At 41.9% G+C, this 20,369-nt stretch overlaps 1 protein-coding gene across 4 annotated transcripts in view; it reads left to right on the forward strand.

Annotated features, from left to right (window-relative positions):
- CNOT7 (CCR4-NOT transcription complex subunit 7) overlaps positions 1–20,369 on the forward strand; it is a 60,203-nt gene that overhangs the window by 24,428 nt on the left and 15,406 nt on the right. For 2 of the 4 annotated variants that reach the window (XM_040334658.1, XM_040334661.1), the window contains exons 3-4: positions 2,316–2,509; positions 17,246–17,407. In XM_040334658.1, the coding sequence (XP_040190592.1) occupies positions 2,316–2,509; positions 17,246–17,407 (356 nt within the window). The remainder of the gene's footprint in view (positions 1–2,315; positions 2,510–17,245; positions 17,408–20,369) is intronic. The other 2 variants (XM_040334660.1, XM_040334662.1) reach the window with 2 other exon arrangements.

The following is a 20,369-nucleotide window of genomic DNA, read 5'->3' on the forward strand; positions in this document are numbered from 1 at the left end:
TGGGCTTAGGTTATATGGTATCTTACTACATATGAGAAATACACACCTAAGGTTGGTTGTGTCTTCTCTATTCTACAGGTGTCTGTATATCAGAAAACACAGCAGTGGAGGCTGGGGGTGTTTATCTGTCTTTCCATATTAAGTCTGAGCTTGCTGTCCTTCGGAAATACAAGATCTAGGACCTGTATATCTGGGACATTTTGGCCACTTCATTTCGGTCACTTTATTTCAGACCTTATTTTCCATTCACATGGAAGGAACAGGATTTCTGATTGCGGGCCTTTACTTCTAGGCATGCCAGGGACATTCCCTAGACCTGAACCCAGTAGGGTTATAGGACACTGGAAGGAGTTCATAAAATCACCTAGTAGGTTCTTTTTAGTAGGAAAGGGGTTACGCTGTTAGGGGCTGTTTGCCTAAAAAATTCAGCATCAGGATTCTTTCTGACTGGTTCTCCCGATCCGATCCGAGCTTTATAGCTCAGTGTATGTCCTTCATGTCACCCCCTCGGACGAACTGGATATGAATAACCAATATTCATCTTTTACTCCTACTATGGCATTGGTCCCTTGTGGTAGGGATCTGCTTAACTTAACACTCTTTGGTGCGTGGAGTGGATCATGACCTCAAACACTGGATTTTTACAGAATACTGTATTCTGTTGGCGGGTGGCACTCATGGGTTTACCCTGAGATTATAGGGTAAAATGTATCTGCATATTATACGCGGGGGGCGGTGAAAAGTTTTCTTTCCCCGACACCTTTGTTCTTTTGTTCTTTTCTGTTATATACCAATGAATGCAGTGGTTACTCGCAATTTCGTAACAGGCTCCTTTCTGCGTAGTTTAATGATCGACTCGCAGGGTTATAAGGAGCCTAGGGTATATAGAACAATCTCACATCTGACATGTCGGTATTCAGATGGGAAGGAACCCAGAAATGGGGAATGACCAGGATGGGACCTGCTTGTCAACCGGCTTGCAGAGCAGCTGTTTTTGTCCGGTCTAGCAGTGTACGTTGGAGACAGGAGTCTGTCCACGCATATTAGCGGACGCACGAACGAGCCACGCCAAGGTATCCTGTGGTCCAGACACTGACCAATAAGTGTCCTCGCTATAAAGTCACATGCATTCCAATGAATGGAGGTGGACAGGTGGACTGAAGGGAGTGCAGGAGCACACCAAACGCCCTGCTTGGTCACATACCTGTCCAGTCATTTGAGTGAAGGGAATAGACTTCCCTTAATCTAGTATCCTTGAGTGGGTTTATTTCCTTGTTTCACCAGGACTTTGGCAAACAAAAAAGGGGGACCCACAAGGATTGTACGTCGGGAGACCCTGTTTCTTTCTAAACCATTCTCCTGTACAGACTAGTGGCTTAAAACCACATGTTGTTTTTTTCTTTTTTTCTGGGTTGATCAAAGTAGGTCTTTGTTTCACAGAACAAATCTCTGACTAAACTTTGGATGGTCTTATGCAGCTTTGCAGACACTATCAACCACGATGGCTAGAATATTGGCGCAGCCAACCTTTCTATCCTAAAGAATACTCAAGCTCTCAGAATTTTTTTCTTTAAGAGCACGTGCCACCTAGACTCTGCATCCAAAGAGGAGACAGGAGCATAGGTGGAGCAGACCTGCAGGTCATTTTCATGATCCAGCTAGGATACCCTCATCACACACTAGGAAGTGGAAGTGGTGAAATAAAATCAGATTCTGACATCTAGCAAAAGACCTTGCAGGCAAGGGTCCCACCCTAAAGTAGGCCTGTTGGTTACTCGTCTATCCTCTCGGGTGCCGTCCTGGAAGGTGATGAGAGAAAACGGACGTTACTTACCGGTAACGGTGTTTCTATGAACCTTCCAGGACGGCAGGCCTACTTCCCGCCCTATGTGGAGGGAAAAGATAAGCTAAACGCTAGGTGGTAAGTACCTATACGGAACAATGTCCCTTGTGAACCAGTTCAGGACTACTCTAATTCATACTGAGGATCAAGGGGAAGGGTGGGGACTTTTAAATTGTTAAGTGATTGTGTTTCCTGTGGGGAGGAGCCATCATCTCTCGGGTGCCGTCCTGGAAGGTTCATAGAAACACCGTTACCGGTAAGTAACGTCCGTTATTTTTTATTTTATTTTGCCCTTTATGGACATTAGAGTGAACAAAATTCTTAGACATTCACAGAGAAAGTGAAAGTTATTCCCTTGTCTGAGAAATACTATATAGCCATTCCTCCTGTTTTGTAACTCCTGCTTCTTAAAAACTTAAACTGGCTAATATGTGCTTTATATAAGAGAACTATAATGTTATCTCTTTTATAGGACACAGAGTTTCCAGGAGTAGTTGCGAGACCAATCGGAGAGTTCAGGAGCAACGCTGACTATCAGTACCAACTTTTACGCTGTAATGTGGACTTACTGAAGATAATTCAGCTGGGGTTGACATTTATGAATGAGCAAGGAGAATACCCACCAGGAACCTCAACATGGCAATTTAATTTTAAATTTAATTTAACGTAAGTGCCTTAGTTACATAGTTCTTCCTTTCTAACTTTACTGTAGACTGGTGCAGCACCGGGTGTGCTTTACTTAAGGAGTAGAGACTTTTATTCAGAAAAGTGAATGTTGTCTGAGCTTGGTCAAAAAAAAACGTGGAAGCTGTGTTCCCTTCGAATAGCCAATCAATGTGGACATTTAGAAAAAACAGGATTTTTGTCTTGAATGATGGGATAATTAAAGTGAACACACCCCCTTATTTACTTAGCTATCATTCCTTTTTCAGATTGCTGAAAATGACTGCTTCTGGGAATTTTGGGACATTCTCTTTGCATGTGTATTTTGGCAAATGATGTAATGACTGTTGGCTTTGCTTTGTAAATGTTTAACAATAGTTACATCAGTAGTTCCTCTTTGATTGTTTCTTTGGTTATTACCTGGAAAGTTAAAGTACCAATAAAAGCAAAACAAAGGGAACACTTTCCTGCTCTGTTCAATGATACTGTGCAAAAATATCACAGTCCCCGTTGGCGCTATAGGCTAAGGAGTGTACTTGCTCCTGTTGGGTCATATCCCAAGCTGTGCATCCATAGACGGACACAGCGATTGTAAGCTATGCCTCTGTTTCCCAAAGGCTATGGCTTTGCTGCCTTCAATTTCTTCTGTGAAATCAGAAAGCGATGCTGGCACCTAAGGCAGCACGGGAAAAGTGACATGGAGCTAGTTATATGTTTAGGGAAGGAAGGGGGGAACAGGACAGGTAGTGGGGCTTTGTTTTATTTTAAAGGATAAGTTCATCTTTGGGAAAGGTTACATGTTCTATCCATAACTTTTTCTAGCATCTGCAGCCTCTCCCCCCTGTGACAGTGGGCATCGGGCTCCTCCCACACGGCCACATCATTCACTCAGTTTCTTGTGAATTAATGCATACCAGTACCATCAGCCATTGTGGCTGATGGCTTGTAGTTCTCAAGGGGCCGCAAGGGAGCTTGTGAGGACTCTTGTCTTGTAGTCTTTGATCTTCCTGCTCTCAGGTAATTGCCTACCCCTATGGGGTATGAACAGATAGTTATTCTGAGAGTCTGAAGGAGCCTTAGATTGCACGTGCAGGAGCTTTAGAAAAATGTTTTAATAAATGCATTTTTTTTTACCTGCAAACAAAAAGTGCATGTATTACTTTTACTTTATTTTTTAAAAGGTGAAGTTATCCTTAACCACTTTACCACCAGGCTAATTTTGGCACTCCTCTCCTTCATGTAAAAATCACATATTTTTTTTGCTAGAAAATTAATCAGAACCCCCAAACATTATATATATATATATATATATATATATATATATATATATATATATATATATATATATATATATATATATATATATATATATATATATATATATATATATATATATATATATATATATATATATAATCTCAGGGGTTGACAAATTTGCTTGGAATCTAGGAGCCAGCTAAAAAAGTTAGGAGCCAGAAAATGCGCCCCGTCGCGACGAGCTTGCGCGCAGAAGCGAACACATACGTGAGCAGCGACCGCATATGTAAACAGTGTTCAAACCACACATGTAAGGTATCGCCGCGATTGGTAGAGCGAGAGCAATAATTCTAGCTCAAGACCTCCTCTGTAACTCAAAACATGCAACCTGTAGAGTTTTTTTAAATGTCGCCTATGGAGATTTTAAAGGGTAAAAGTTTGACGCCATTCTACGAGCGGACGTAATTTTGAAGCGTGACATGTTGGGTATCAATTTACTCGACATAACATTATCTTTCATAATATTAAAAAAAATGGGGATAATTTTACTGTTGTCTTATTTTTTAATTAAAAAAAGTGTAATTTTTTCCCCAAAAAAGTGCGCTTGCAAGACCGCTGCGCAAATACGGCATGACAGAAAGTATTGCAACGATCGCCATTTTATTCTCTAGGGTGTTAGGATAAAAAATATATATAATGTTTGGGGGTTCTAGTTAGAGGGAAGAAGATGGCAGTGAAAATAGTGAAAAATTACATTAGAATGGCTGTTTAACTTGTAATGCTTAACTTGTAATACCAACGGCCACCACCAGATGGCGCCAGCTTACACATCTGGTGGTAATAACTTGTAATACCAACGGCTCATTACCAGATGGTGCCAGCTCACAAAAAAAAAAAAAACATTTTTTTTTTTTTTTTTTGCCCCCCCTTCCAAGCCAAGTCGCCAGGACCCTATTTCTAGTCGCCATGGCGACCTGGCGCCCGGGATTTGTCGACCCCTGATATATATATATATATATATATATATTTGTTTTAACAGACACCCTAGGAAATAAAGTGGTGGTCATTGCAACTTTTTTTCTCGCACGGTATTTGCGCAATAATTTTTCAAACGCCTTTTTTGGGGAAAAAAAACGGTTTCATGAATTAAAAAATAACAAATTGGTAAAGTTAGCCCAATTTTTTTTATAATGTGAAAGATAATGTTACGTCGAGTAAATAGATACCTAATTTGTCACGCTTTAAAATTGCGCACATTCATGGAATGGCGCCAAACTTCGGTACTTAAAAATCTTCATAGGTAACGCTTTAACATTTTTTTACAGGTTACTATTTTCGAGTTTCAGAGGAGGTCTATTGCTAGAATTGTTGCACACGCTCTAACGCACGCAACGATACCTCACGTGGGGTTTGAATGGCGTTTACATATGTGAGCGGGACCTGCATGCGTATTCGCTTCTGCACGCGAGATAACGGGGACAGGGGCGTTTTGAATTTTTTTATTTTACTTAATTTTTTTTATTTTCACACTTTTTAAAAAAATATATATATTTTTTATTACTTTTATTTCTATTACAATAAATGTAAACATCCCTTGTAATATGAATCAGTGGTGACAGGTCCTCTTTATGGAGAGATGTGGGGTCAATAAGACCCCACATCTCTCCTCCAGGCTTACAAGCATGAAAAAAATCATCGATCACATGCCGACAGCCTCGAGTTCCAGCTTTGTTTACTTCCGGGTACTGAGCGTGATGTCATAATGTTGCGCCCGGTCCTCGGACGGTCATAGAGATGACTGTGACCATCTGGTCACCAGTCATCTCTATGGTTCTGCAGCGAGCGCCGGCCGATTCGCTCTCCGGGCCCCCGATTGTACGAGAGAGCCCGGAGAAGCACCGGATGGTGGCGGGAGGGGGGGACGTCCCCTCCCTATAAGAACGATCAAGCGGGGGAACCGCCGCTTTGATCCTTTTTATGGTGCAGAGAATCGGCAGGTGAAGATGGCGATATCTGAATGATGCCTGTAGCTGCAGGCATCATTCAGATATCACCGCACAAAGCCGAGGACGTCCCAGGGACGTCCTCAGTGGTCAAGAGGTTAAAGGGGTTGTAAAGGAATTTTTATTTTTATTTTTTTCCTAAATCGCTTCCTTTACCTTAGTGCAGTCCTCTTTCACTTATCTCATCCTTCCATTTTGCTTTTAAATGTCCTTATTTCTTCTGAGAAATCCTCACTTCCTGTTCTTCTGTCTGGAACTACACACAGTAATGGGAGGCTTTCTCCCTGGTGTGGAGAAAGCCTCTTGAGGGGGGAGGGGCGAGCAGGAGTGTCAAGACACTCTACTTTGCAGATAGCGAAAGGAGCTGTGTGTTAGTGGGTGTCCTGACACTCCTGCTTGCCCCCTTAAGAGGCTTTTTCCACGCCAGGTAAAGGAAGCTATTTAGGGAAAAAAATAAAAAATTCCTTTACAACCTCTTTAAGGCTCTGTTCACACCTAGGCATTTTTGGGGGTTTTCCTGCTGTGAGCCTCAGCTCTAAAAACACCCAACAAGACAAATCCTATTCATTTCAATAGCCCCTGTTCACATCTGACAGTTTTGTCATCTGAAAAGCCTGAAGCTCAAAAAAGTACAGAAGCTTTCTGCTTTTTTTTTTTTAATTGGTACATTGTACAAAAATCATGCACCTTTCTGCCTTGGTGGGAACAGAGAGCCTACATGCAGAGAATGCATTAAGATAAAAACATTTAAAGTTTAGTATTACTTTATTATATATTCTATGTAAAGTCTGTGCTTTAAAGCTATTCCAATGTAATGCTTTCAGAGCAGTACACTGGTATAAACTCCAAAACTTCATAGCGGTCATATGACTGATATGGCCCCATTTTTTAGTGGCTGTTGAGGGGTATGGACTCCTAGGCACTGGTACTCCTTTCCTTCTCCAGGACCAGCTGTGTCAGATGTCTGCAGTCTGTTGTAGCCTATGGGGAGAGGATTGACACACTTCTGAAATTGAAAGTGGTTATAAAGGCAGAAGGTTTTTGATTTTAATGCATTCTATGCATTGGGATCAAAATCCTTCTGTGTGCAGCAGCCCGCCTAATACTTACCTGAGCCCATCTCGATTCAGCAATGTTGCACAAGAGACTCGGCTATCCAGAACTCCCTCTCCTCATTGGCTAAGACAGCAGCAGGGCACCATTGGCTTCCGCTGCTGTCAATCAAAGGGAGTGAGCCAAAAAGGAGAGAGAGGAGCGGGGCCAGGCTGCAACTCCGCATCTGAATGGACACACGAAGCAGAAACTTGGCTCGGGTGCCCCATAGCAAGCTCAACTTTGCGATCTATTTTTAGATTATTGATCTATTTATAGATCAACTGTTTTTTATCTCTTTTTTAGATCCTGGTCTTAAAGAGTAACTCCATTTTTGTGGGAAAAATAATATTGCGTATACAATTGCGACTCTGATCAATCTATTTTTTTAGATCCTCGATTTATTCATAGGTCCAGGTCTCGGCTGTTCGATCTATTTTTAGATCTTGGTCAAAATCGTTCAATCTATTTTTAGATCCTCGTCCTAAAGGGTAACTCCACTTTGGTTGAAAAAAAAAATAGCAAAAAAATAATAATATAGCATATACAATTGTGACGTGTCATATTGTAATTGAATGTTATTAAATATTACCTTTCCTTTTCAATCTGCAGCTTTGTAATTTTCTGTGAAATGCAATATGTCTACCCGGAGGTAGTATGTGTACAGAAGGCGCCCCAGAAACATAATTTTCTTGTGTGATTGGCTCACTGATTTCCCAGAAGTCTTGAGATCATGGTCTCAAGTGTTCAAGCTATTTTCAGATCCTTGATCTATTTATAGATCCTGGTTTCAACTGTTCGATCTATTTTTAGATCTTGGTCAAAACTGTTCAATCTATTTTTAGATCCTCGTCTTAAAGGGTAACTCCACTGTGGTTGAAAAAAAAAAGGCAAATAAATAATATAGCATAAGCTATTGCTACATGTGTCATATTGTAGTTGAATGTTATTAAAAATGATCTTTCCTCTTCAATCTGCCCCTCTGTGATTTTCTGTAAAATGCATTGACTACCTGGAGGTGTTCTGTACACAGAATGTGTACAGAACGCCCTCCAGAAACATAATTTCCTTGCGTGTTTGGCTCACTGATTTCCCCAGAAATCTGCACCAAGATGCAAGTCAGATAATCAGGCATCCCCTGCAACAAAAATGTCAGTTATGGTGGGAGACTCCCAATTGGAAATCACGTCTAAGGCCGGGTTCACACTGGTGCGACACGACACTAGTACTACTTTTGAATCCGACTTTGCCCTGCGACTTGAAGCCGACATATGTCCGAATTTCAATGAACGGGGATCTGACTTGGATCCCTGCCAGTAACAGGCACTGTGTTTGATATGAATCTTGAGGGGAACTCCATGCCAAATTTTAACTAAAAAAACGGCATGGGTTCCCCCTCCAAGAGCATACCAGGCCCATGGGTCTGGTGTGGATTTAAAGGGGAACCCCTACGCTGAAAAACTGGCGTGGGGGTCCCCCCAAAATTCATACCAGACCTGTATCCGAGCAGCAGCCTGGCCGGTCAGGAAAGGGGGTGGGGACGAGCGAGCGCGCCCCCCTCCTTAACCGTGCCAGGCTGCATGCCCTCAACATGGGGAGGTAGGTGCTATAGAGCAGGGGGACGCCCTGCGGCCCCCCCACCCCAAAGCACCCTGTCCCCATGTTGCTGAGGACAGGGCCTCTTCCTGACAACCCTGGTCGTTGGTTGTCGGGGTCTGCAGGCGGGGGGCTTATCGGAATGTGGGAGCCCCCTTTAACAAGGGGGGCCCCCAGATACCGGCCCCCCACCCTAGGTGAATGAGTATGGGGTACATCGATCCCCTACCCATTCACCTGGAGGAAAAGTGTCAAAAAAATAAACACACTACACAGGTTTAAAAAAAAAAAAAAATCTTAGTCAGCTCCGGGGGTCTTCTTCTGACTTCGGGGGTCTTCTTCCGTCTTCTCTGCTCTCCGCGCTCCCCGGTTCTTCTCCCGCTCTTTGGTGTCTTGTGCCGGGCTGCGTCGCCGCTATCTTCTTTTGTAGCTCTTTTACTAGCGGCGGTGGCTAGCCCGGTCTTCCTTGTCACCTTCTTCCTCATCGCCTTCTTCTTCCCTCTTCTTTTCTTCCGATGTTGACTCGACGCTCCCTCCCGCTGTAATGCCGGGTGCGCTGCTCACACCGATTTATATAGGCCTCTTATGACGTCACAGTCCCAGCATGCTCCGGCCGGTATCTGGGGGCTCCCAGATTCCGATAAGCCCCTCGCACGCAGACCCCGACAACCAACGGCCAGGGTTGTCAGGAAGAGGCCCTGTCCTCATCAACATGGGGACAGGGTGCTTTGCAGTGGGGGGGCCGCAGGGCGCCCCCCCTTCCCCAGAGCACCTACCTCCCCATGTTGAGGGCATGCGGCCTGGCACAGTTAAGGAGGGGAGGGGCGCTCGCTCGTCCCCACCCCCTTTCCTGACCGACCGGGCTGCTGCTCGGATACGCATCTGGTATGGCTTTTGGGGGGTCCCCCACTCCGTTTTTTTGGCATAGGGGTTCACCTTTAAATTCGCACCAGACCCATGGGCCTGGTATGCTCTTGGAGGGGGAACCCATGCAGTTTTTTTAGTTAAAATTTGGCGTGGAGTTCCCCCTCAAGATCAGCAGAGTACAAGTCGCATGCCAAAGTCGGAGCATGCAAGACAGTGTTCCGACTTTGTTCCGACTTCAATGATATTCAATGGAGTGAAGTAGGATCAAAGTCGGATCAAAGTAGTACAGGGAGCATTTTCAAAGTCACTCCGACTTGTGTCGGACCAGTTAAGACGGCTCCCATAGGGAAACATTGATTTTCATGCGACATGAGCTCCCAATGTCCGAGCGTTTGTCGGACTAGTGTGAACCCGGCCTTAAGGGATACAGACCCTACGATTTTCCTCATTCGAGCCCTGCAGGTGCAGAAGCTGATTAATAATTATGAAACCAATCCCATTAGATTCACTTTCCATATGGACACTGACAAATGCGCATGGATTTCTTCACAATAACAAATGGTAGGAATCTGCAACACAGTTTGTTAAAATCTCAGTAAGGCTGGGTTCACACTACGGTTTTCCCGTCCGTCAGCCGCATACGATTTCAGTATTGAAAACGTACGGGCACGGACGGGAAAACGTATAGATAGACCATGCATTGCAAATCGTATGCACTCAGATGCATCCGGGTGCGTACGATTTGCTGGCAAAACGTTTTTTAAACGTACGCAAAACCGTGTTCAACCACGGTTTTGCGGTCGTTTTTAAAACAGTATGGCAACCGCATACGTTTTCCTTTAACATTAATGTCAATGGAAAACGCACATATGTGCGGTTCCATACGTTCCCGTCCGTTTCAGCCGCATACGGTTTTTCATATAAATCGTATGCGGCTGACAGACGGGAAAACCGTAGTGTGAACCCAGCCTAATGTAGATAGATCACCCAAAGGGGAATGTTTTTTTTTTTCCCTCAACAAAAGTGGAGTTACTCTTTAACTGTTTGATCTATTTTCAGATCCTTGATCTGTTTATAGATCCTGGTCTAAACTGTTCAATCTTTTTTTAGATCCTTGTCTTAAAGGGTAACTCCCTCCCTCCCTGGAAAAAAAATATAGCAAAAAATATAAATAAAATAATATAGCATATACATTTGCGACATGTCATAGTATAATTGAATATTATTAAAGAACTCCTTTCCTTTTCAATCTGCAGCTCTGTTATTTTATGTAAAATGCAATGCAATATGGCTACCAGATGTGTTCTGTACACAGAATGTCTACAGGACGCCCTCCAGAAACATAATTTCCCGCTTGGGTGATTGGCTCTCTGATTTTCCTAGAAGTCTGCACTAAGATACATGTCAGTTATCAGGCATCTCCTGCAACACAAATTTAATTTTTGGTAAGATACTCCCAATAGAAAATCACTTCTAATGGAATGCAGACCCTGCAATTTTTCACATTAGAGCCATGCAGGTGCAGCAACTGATTAGTAATTATGAAACCACTCCCATTAGATTCACTTTCCACATGGACACAGACAAACACACAGGGATTTCTTCACAATAACAAAAGGTAGGAATCTGCAACATCTGTTTACTGTTAAAATCCTTGTAGATAGATCACCCAAATCTCGCTACAAAATGAGCTGGTGAACGACGATTCGCTGTCCAAGGACCTTGGTTATGGAACGCTCTATCCGCAGACATTCGGTTGGAGGAAAATCGTCAGGCCTTGAGGAAAAAACTTAAGACCCATCTTTTCTGAAGCTTGGTTGGACGATCATATTGGCTACAGCGCCTTGAGGCGATTTAGTTCACATTTGAAGCACTATATAAGTTACTCACTCACCCAAAGGGGAATGTTTTTTTTTTCTCGGCAAAAGTGGAGTTACTCTTTAACTGTTCAATCTGTTTTTAGACCCTGGCTTCAACAGTTCAATCTATTTTTAGATCCCTGTCTCAACTGTTCGATCTATTTTTAGATCTTGGTCAAAACAGTTCGATCTATTTTTAGATCTTTGATCTGTTTTTAATTCCTGGTCTCAACTGATTGGCTTATTTTTAGTTTCTGGATCTATTTAAGATCCTGGTCTCAACTGTTTGATATATTTTTAGATCCTGGTCTCAACTGTTAGATCTATTTAAGATCCTGGTCTCAACTGTTTGATCTATTTTTAGATTCTGATCTCAACTGCCTGCTTGGCTTATTTTTAGTTCCTGAATCTATTTTTAGATCCTGGTCTCAACTGTTTGATCTATTTTTAGATCCCGGTCTCAACTGTTTTGATCTATTTTTAGATCCTGGTCTCAACTGCCTGCTTGGCTTATTTTTAGTTCCTGAATCTATTTTTAGATCCTGGTCTCAACTGCTTGATCTATTTTTAGATCCTGGTCTCAACTGCCTGCTTGGCTTATTTTTAGTTCCTGAATCTATTTTTAGATCCTGGTCTCAACTGTTTGATCTACTTTTAGATCCTGGTCTCAACTGCCTGCTTGGCTTATTTTTAGTTCCTGAATCTATTTTTAGATCCTGGTCTCAACTGTTTGATCTATTTTTAGATCCTGGTCTCAACTGTTTTGATCTATTTTTAGATCCTGGTCTCAACTGTTAGATCTATTTTTAGATCCTGGTCTCAACTGTTTGATATATTTTTAGATCCTGGTCTCAACTGCCTGCTTGGCTTATTTTTAGTTCCTGAATCTATTTTTAGATCCTGGTCTCAACTGCCTGCTTGGCTTATTTTTAGTTCCTGGATCTATTTTTAGTTCCTGAATCAAATTTTTAGATCCTGGTCTGACCTGCTTGGCTTATTTTTAGTTCCTGGATTTATTTTTAGATCCTGGTCTCAACTGTTGGATCTATTTTTAGTTCCTGAATCTATTTTTAGTTCCTGAATCAATTTTTAGATCCTGGTCTGACCTGCTTGGCTTATTTTTAGTTCCTGGATTTATTTTTAGATCCTGGTCTCAACTGTTGGATCTATTTTTAGTTCCTGAATCTATTTTTAGTTCCTGAATCAATTTTTAGATCCTGGTCTCAACATTTTGATCTATTTTTAGATCCTGGTCTGACCTGCTTGGCTTATTTTTAGTTCCTGGATCTATTTTTAGATCCTGGTCTCAACTGCTTGGCTTATTTTTAGTTCCTGAATCTATTTTTAGATCCTGGTCTCAACTATTTGATCTATTTTTAGATCCTGGTCTCAACTGTTGATCTATTTTTAGATCCTAGCCATGATTAAGCACTGATTTGTAGTGTGAAACACGTAGGCTGTTATTCCCGTTCTATGCTTGTTTTTGTAGTGAATTTTTCAATTTTTATATTAAAGACAACCTTATGGTTTTTTGGAGTGCGGCTGTCCATCCTTTTTTCCTCTACTTATTGCTTTTTGCATTGCCGGCACCCTTGATTTCCTGAACTGTTGCTGATTGTTCAACATACCCACCTGGAGCGGTTACTTCCTTTCCTTTTTTTTTTTTTTTTAGATCCTGGTCTCAACTGTTTGATCTATTTTTAGTTCTTGGTCTCAACTGCTTGGCTTATTTTTAGTTCCTGGATCTATTTAAGATCCCGGTCTCAACTGTTCAAATTATTTTTAAATCCTGGTTTCAAGTGTTCTATCTATTTCTAGATCCTGTATCTAATTTTAGATCCCGGTCTCAACTGTTCCATCTATTGTTGGATCTTGGTGTCAACAGTTCAATCTGTTTTAAGGTCCTGTTCCAACTGTTTGATCTATTTCTAGAACCTGGTCTCAGCTGTTCGAATGAGCAGGGGGCAGGGTCTAGCACAGTGCAGATAAGGTTAGAGACCACAGGGGTGACCCCATAGCAAGCGGTTTGCTATGGGGGCACTCTGAACAGAGTATTAAAGGCAGAAGGTTTCCTAGCTTAATGCATCCGATGCTAATGCGCTCCTGCCCTTCAATATCAATGGGCAGCACTGCTGTACCGCCGGCAGTACGCTGCTGTATCGGCGTATTCCTCACTTAAAGTTTAACAAAAGGCCACACTTTTTTTGTTTTAGATAGAGGCGAGGTAGATTACAACACCTGTCAGATTTTTATTGCTACCCGTTTCCCTGTAAGGAAGATTCAGCCACTATTTGTCCTATTTACCATTAAAAGTGAAAGTACAAGTAATAGGGGGAAATCTTCCAATGGGGACACTAGTTCTGGTGACCTGGAGGTCCCCAAGAGATTTCCATTTAATTGCAGGGATTTCCTCTCACTTTCTATTTGGCCGGAAGTGAAGGGAAATCTCTGCAATGGAACACCGATGGCGGGAAAAAAAAAAAAAATCTGACAGGGGTCAGGACTCTCCCTTACTCTTCAAAGTTTAAAAAAAGTTTTGCTAATAGCTCTACTTTAAAAAGATAACTAAACCCAAGAACAAAAATCAAATATATTGCAGCTTACAGTTTTTAGATGCAGTGACTGCTTTTGTTTTTTGTTTTTGTTTTTAAGCCAAGAACAATTCCAGCAAATACTTGTTGATCTTGCTAGAAATGCCATGTCCTTGTCACTTCCTGTGAGCTGCAGGTAACAATATCTTCCTTCAGTAAACTGCCAATTGCCCAAACCCCCCACGTAATTGAGATAAATTGATGGAGACATTTTTGTAGTTCATACTAAAATAGTACCCTAGCAGGAAAACCATGGGACAGGAAGTAAATGTAAATCTTCCCCATGGGACAAATCTGGCAAAAATAGATCTTGAACCAAATTGACATAAAGCAAAACATCATACACCTTATCTTAATAATCCAAGCATATGCATGAATGTATAAAGTGACCCAGTAAACTAAAGTGCTATGTGCAAAAATGTATACAATAGCAAGAGATTTTGTGAATCAAAAAGAACATAATTAAATAATAAAGACCATTCCAAAAATAGTCAAATCTTGCAATGTTGATTCAAACATGTTCACACAGGTGCTCCCCCCACCCACAGGTGCTCCCCCCCACCCATATGTGTATACGCTCACCTCAGAGCATATGACCTCACAATTAAAGAGGAAGTAAAGGCACCAACAAAAACTAAAAACAAAGATACCCTGTAAGACAAAGGCATAACGAGCTAGTATGCAATACCTCAGATTGAAGCCCCCGCAGCCAACCTCGTACACTGCTCGAGTAGCCGACATCTTTCCCGGGGGTTACTTCCAGGTAACGCGGCTCTGGCACTCCCACACATGCGTGCGGGAGCCACCAGTCACGGCCTCCCTTTTGGAACAACACAATCGCCGTTGCTAAAGTGCACCTGTGTCGATGTCTAGAGCGCATGCGCCGTAGACATCAACGCCAGTGGGCCCCAGGACGAAGTCAATTGTGACGAAACGGCGTATGGTAGCGGCGTGCTGACGTCATCACTACATACAGTGTCCCGGAGTGAACGGGCTGTGTTAGCCGGACGGCTACATATTTTCACATGCAAACTTTTATCTACTTATTGTAAGTGCGATTTTTAAATATTTTTTAAATTGTTTTACTGGATTACGCTATGTCAGCCTTCTTTCCTTCCTCACCTTGGCTATAATCACTATTAATCATCTGTGAGCGGTGGGAGATTTAACGGATACTGGATATCCTGCTGCATAGACCCCTAGGCTGGGTAGAAAGCCACATGCCAAAGATCTCTGGTTGGGATCTTCCCTTTCGGTAAGAGGCAGTTTGTTTGGAAGGTGGAGGATTTCCTTTTTTATTGTCCCACCCTGGTCTGGTAAGTTCTTGCTAAATCATCCCATGGGCTGTCCTTGAAGGCACATTGGGAAAACCAGAGGTCTTCCAGGACAGCTGTATTCCAGCCTTTGTTTTATTCTTTTTCTATTTGTATGTGTTTTTATCAGATTTTGTTATTTTTGGTTCTTGTGTTAAACTGACCAGTTCAGCAGAAGGACTACATTTTAAAGTACTTTTTGTGATTCATTTCCTGTCTCTGTTGAAGGAGGTTCCTGGAAGATTCGTGGAAATAGTTACCGGTAACCTTCTTGTGTTTTTTTTTTTTCCAACAAATGTTAAGTCACGCCCAAAAAAGATTTCCTTCTGAGTGATCTATGTACATTACAAGGGGTTTAACAAACTTTATTTCAAATACCTACCTTTTGTAATTCTGAAAAAATGCTGTTTTTTTCTAAGTGTAAAATGAATGTGAATGGGAGTGGCCTATAATTATCGATCAGCTGCTGCAATTGCAGGATTCTAATGAGTTAAGTGACAGGGTTTGAATCGCTTAAGACATGATTTCCCTTTAGGAGTATCTTACCAAAAATTACATTTTGGGAGGGTATGGCAAGGGATGCCCAAAATGTGACTTCTATCTTAGTGCAGACTTCCGGGAAAGTCAGTAAGCCAATTGCACAAACCGGAAAATTACATTTTTGTGGGGCAATCTGTACATTGTCTTTGTAAAGAACGCCTTCAGCTTACCAATTTGCATTTCGGTTTACAGAAAATTACAGTGCAGATTGAAAAGGAAAGGTAATCGTTAATAACTTTCAATTACAAAATGACTTGTATAGCTATTGTATATAAAGTACTATAAAACAGTTTATTTTATTTGCAATTTTTTTCCCCACAAAATTGGAGTTACCCTTTTAAGTAACAAAACAAAATATTGTGGGAAAGCTATAGTAGCTATCCCACAGCAAAGAAGTTGCATCAAGAGGACCAACCACGGTTTTATTATATCAAAGTGATAATTGGATATAAATGACTTTTTTGAAAAATTGGATAATTATTAAAATATGGAAGGCACAACACTGCCAAACCCCCAAAAAAAGAGTGGACACAATCAGCACAGCCACACATGCAAGCATACCACCGTAAACCACAAAAGAGCTTCCAGGTATCGAAGCAAAGGAAGGACTGGGCTGTGATGTGCTAATTGTTTGTGACAACGTTGTCCACTCCTTCTTCTTTTTTATTTTATTTTTTTAAACCTTTTTAATGGTGTTTGGAGGTGTTGGCCGTATGTGCCTGCCATATTTTAATAATTATCACATTTTTAAATAAAGTATTTTATATCCAATTTTCACTTGGATATAATCAAACTGTGGTTGGTCCTCTTCATGCAAATTATCTGCTATGGGATAGCTACTAAAGCTTTCCCAAAATATTTTGTTTTGTTAAGTAGATTGTCCACAGTTGCGGAGGAACCCCGTCCCAACGGACGAATCAGTATTATTAGACTTATTATTGATCCAAGGCCCTGTCATTGTTTTTTTATAATTTGAACCCTTTAACCCCCCCCCCCCCCCCCCAGACATTTTTACATGTAGGTAAGCCTGTAATAAGGCTTACCTATATGTACTGAAAATATCTCCTAAATGTGCGTCGTTTAGGAGATATTTACCTTGTAGTGCACCAATGCCGTTTCTTCCCCAGCGTGTGCCCTGACTGGTGGCTCCTGCACGCATGCACGGGAGTGACGTCCCGCGGCTCCGGCCAGTCACAGAGCCGGTGTCCGCAGCCCCAGAGGGCAGAGGGGCGAAGATGGATGCTTCCACCAGCAGCGACAACGTGGACATTGCGCGATTTGTTTGCAGGTATGTGCCACATATTGGGCTAGTATGCAATGCATACTAGCCCATTATGCTTTTACTTTGCAGGGGAATTAAGAGGAAGTAAAACCCAGGAGGGTTTACTTTATAATGTAAACCTATCGCAAACTTGGGCAAATTCTTCTGAGCATATGATGTTGAAATTCAGAACCTTCAGTCAATTTGGTGCACATAAAGTATATTTATATCATATGGAGGAATTTTAAGAAAAAGTTAAAATTTTTGTGCTCAGAATTCAACCTAAATGTCAACACTTGCTGCGTCTGAGGGAGAAGGTTGTGTGCAACTCTTGTCTTGATTGTGAGTTTTTCTCTGCAGGGAAGATATGTATGCACAAGACTCCATAGAGCTACTCAATTCATCTGGGATCCAGTTTAAAAAGCATGAGGATGAGGGCATTGAAACTCACTATTTTGCAGAGTTGTTCATGACCTCTGGAGTGGTGCTTTGTGAAGGAGTAAAATGGCTTTCTTTCCACAGGTATGTGACGGGTGTGTTCAACCAAAATTTTCCTTACACATTTCTCTTTATTCAGGCTGTTATTGGCAATGCACAGGGTTTAAGGATTTAGGTTATAAGAAGATATTTTTAATGTACATTTTACAGTTTAGTAAGCTACCACCATTTACATAAAGTACAGGCTGCTGGGTCCATATGGTTGTACATAATGATTTGAAATGCAGAGATGTATTTAGCTTTCCTGACATCTGGCAAGAATTCTTCCAATGTGTGTTTGATAAAGAAGCCATCTAAGAACTGCTTCCCTGTACACTGAGGGGAAAGAAGTATTTGATCCCCTGCTGATTTTGTAGGTTTGCCCACTGACAAAGAAATTATCAGTCTGTAATTTTAATGGTGAAAGACAGAATAACAACAAAGATATCCAGAAAAACACATTTAAAAAAAAGTTATAAATTGATTTGCATTTTAATGGGTGAAATAAGTATTTGATCCCCTATTAATCATTTCTGGCTCCCAGGTGTCTTCTATACAGGTAACGAGATAAGATTAGGAGCACTCTTCTGAGGGAAGTGCTCCTAATCTCAGCTTGTTACCTGTACAAAAGACACCTGTCCACAGAAGAAGCCAATCAATCAGATTGCAATCTCTCCACCATGGCCAAGACCAAAGAGCTGTCCCAAGGATGTCAGGGACAAGATTGTAGACTCAGGCCCCATACACACGAGAGGATTTATCCGCAGATACGGTCCAGCGGACCGTATCCGCGGATAAATCCTCTCGAGGATTTCAGAAGATTTCTATGCGATGGCGTGTACACACCATCGCATTGAATTCCGCGCTGAAATCCTCTGCCGATGACGTGTCGCGCCGTCGCCGCTATTATGACGCGGCGACGGGCGCGACGCTGTCATATAAGGAATTCCACGCATGCGTCAAATCATTACGACGCGTGCGGGGAATCCCTTTGGACGGATGGATCCGGTAAGTCTGTACAGACGAGCGGATCCATCCGTTGGAATGGATTCCAGCAGATGGATTTGTTGATCATGTCAGCAAATATCCATCTGCTGGAAATCCATCCCAGGGGAGATTTATCCGCGGATAAATATCCGACGGAGTGTACACACCATAGAATCTATCCGCAGAAACCCATTTGATGGGATTTATCTGCGGATAGATTCTATGGTGTGTATGGGGCCTCACACAAGGCTGGAATGGGATACAAGACTATTGCCAAGCAGCTTGGTGAGAGGGAGACAACAGTTGGTGCGATTGTTCGCAAATGGAAGAAACACATAATAACTGTCAGTCTCCCTCGATCTGGGGCTCCATGCAAGATCTCACCTTGTGAGAGTTTCAATGATCATGAGAACGGCGAGGAATCAGCTCAGAACTACACACGAGAATCTTGTGAAAGATCTTAAGGCAGCTGGGACCATAGTCCCCAAGAAAACAAATGGTTACACACTACACCATAAAGGACTGAAATCCTGCAACGTCGGCGATGTCCCCCTGCTCAAAAAAGCACATGTAAAGGCCCGTGTGGAGTTTGCTAATAAACATCTGAATGATTCAGAGGAGAATTGGGTAAAAGTGTTGTGGTCAGATAAGACCAAAATCAAGCTCTTTGGCATCAACTCAACTCAACGTGTTTGGAGGAGGAGGAATGCTGCCTATGACCTCAAGAACACCATCCCTACCGTCGAACATGGAGGTGGAAACATGTTTTGGGGGTGTTTTTCTGCTAAGGGGACAGAAGAACTGGATGGGTATTCCAGCAGGACAATGACCCAAAACACACGGCCAAGGCAACAAAGGAGTGGCTCAAGAAGAAGCACATTAAGGAACTGCAGGTTCAAGTTACCAAACGTCAGCCTCGAAACCTTAATGATTTGGAGAGGATCTGCAATGGGGAGTGGGACAAAATCCCTCCTGAGATGTGTGAAAACCTGGTGGCCAACTACAAGAAACATCTGACCTCTGTGATTGCCAACCATGGTTTTGCCACCAAATACGAAGTCATGTTTTGCGAAGGGGTCAAATACTTATTTCACTCATTAAAATGCAAATCCATTTAGAACTTTTTTGAAATGCGTTTTTCTGGATATTTTTATTATTCTGTCACTCACTGTTAAAATAAACCTACAGTTCAATTTTAGATTGATCATTTCTTTGTCAGTGGGCAAATGTACAAAATCGGCAAGGGATGAAATACTTTTTTCCCCTCACTGTATGCCAGTCAGTTATGACCTTTTAGTCCATGTTCAAAACAGATCTTCTACATGAAGACTTACTGCTTAGATGTCCCTATATCTCTGTCCATCATAATAGAATAATATGGCACTGACCCATCTTTTAGGCTGTCAAAAACTGGACTGCTTATTTGCATTACTGTTGCAATGAACTATAAAAATATATTGGTTACATTTAGTGTATTAGCCAGCTTCTCCTTTTAAAAACATATATCTTTTTTTTTTTTTTTTTTTTTTAAGACAAACCTGTTTTAATGTCCACTTCCACAGCAGCATACTTTTTTTTTTTCCCTTTATCCCCCTACATCTCTATCCAGTCACAGGGAGCAAAGAAAATAGCCAGTACCTGCAGGTTTGATGGAGCAAGTGAATTTGATCCATGTGACAACAGTGTTGCTTGGAGATTGGTCTAGCGCTGTCATATGGGAGCTGGCAGAGTTCTAAGCCATGTGTGAACTTGGTAATTGCACAGGACAAAGGAAAGGTGAGATTGAGCAGCTGGGGAGGGGTATTTAAAATGAACCTGTTACTCTGCCCTAGTTCACACAATGCGATTTGGCAGTTCAAATTTGCACCCTATTTTCAGCAATGGAACCGTTCAAATTGTTGCAATTCAAGTCGCAGCGACTTTGAAAAAGGTCCCTGCACTACTTTTCTGTTCTTTTATTGCAACTTGCATTGACTTTGTAAAATTAAGTCGCAAGCCACAATGAAATCGGAGATCCAAA

The sequence above is a fragment of the Rana temporaria genome, chromosome 1 (assembly GCF_905171775.1).
Source record: "Rana temporaria chromosome 1, aRanTem1.1, whole genome shotgun sequence".
In the NCBI taxonomy this organism is placed as follows: domain Eukaryota; kingdom Metazoa; phylum Chordata; class Amphibia; order Anura; family Ranidae; genus Rana; species Rana temporaria.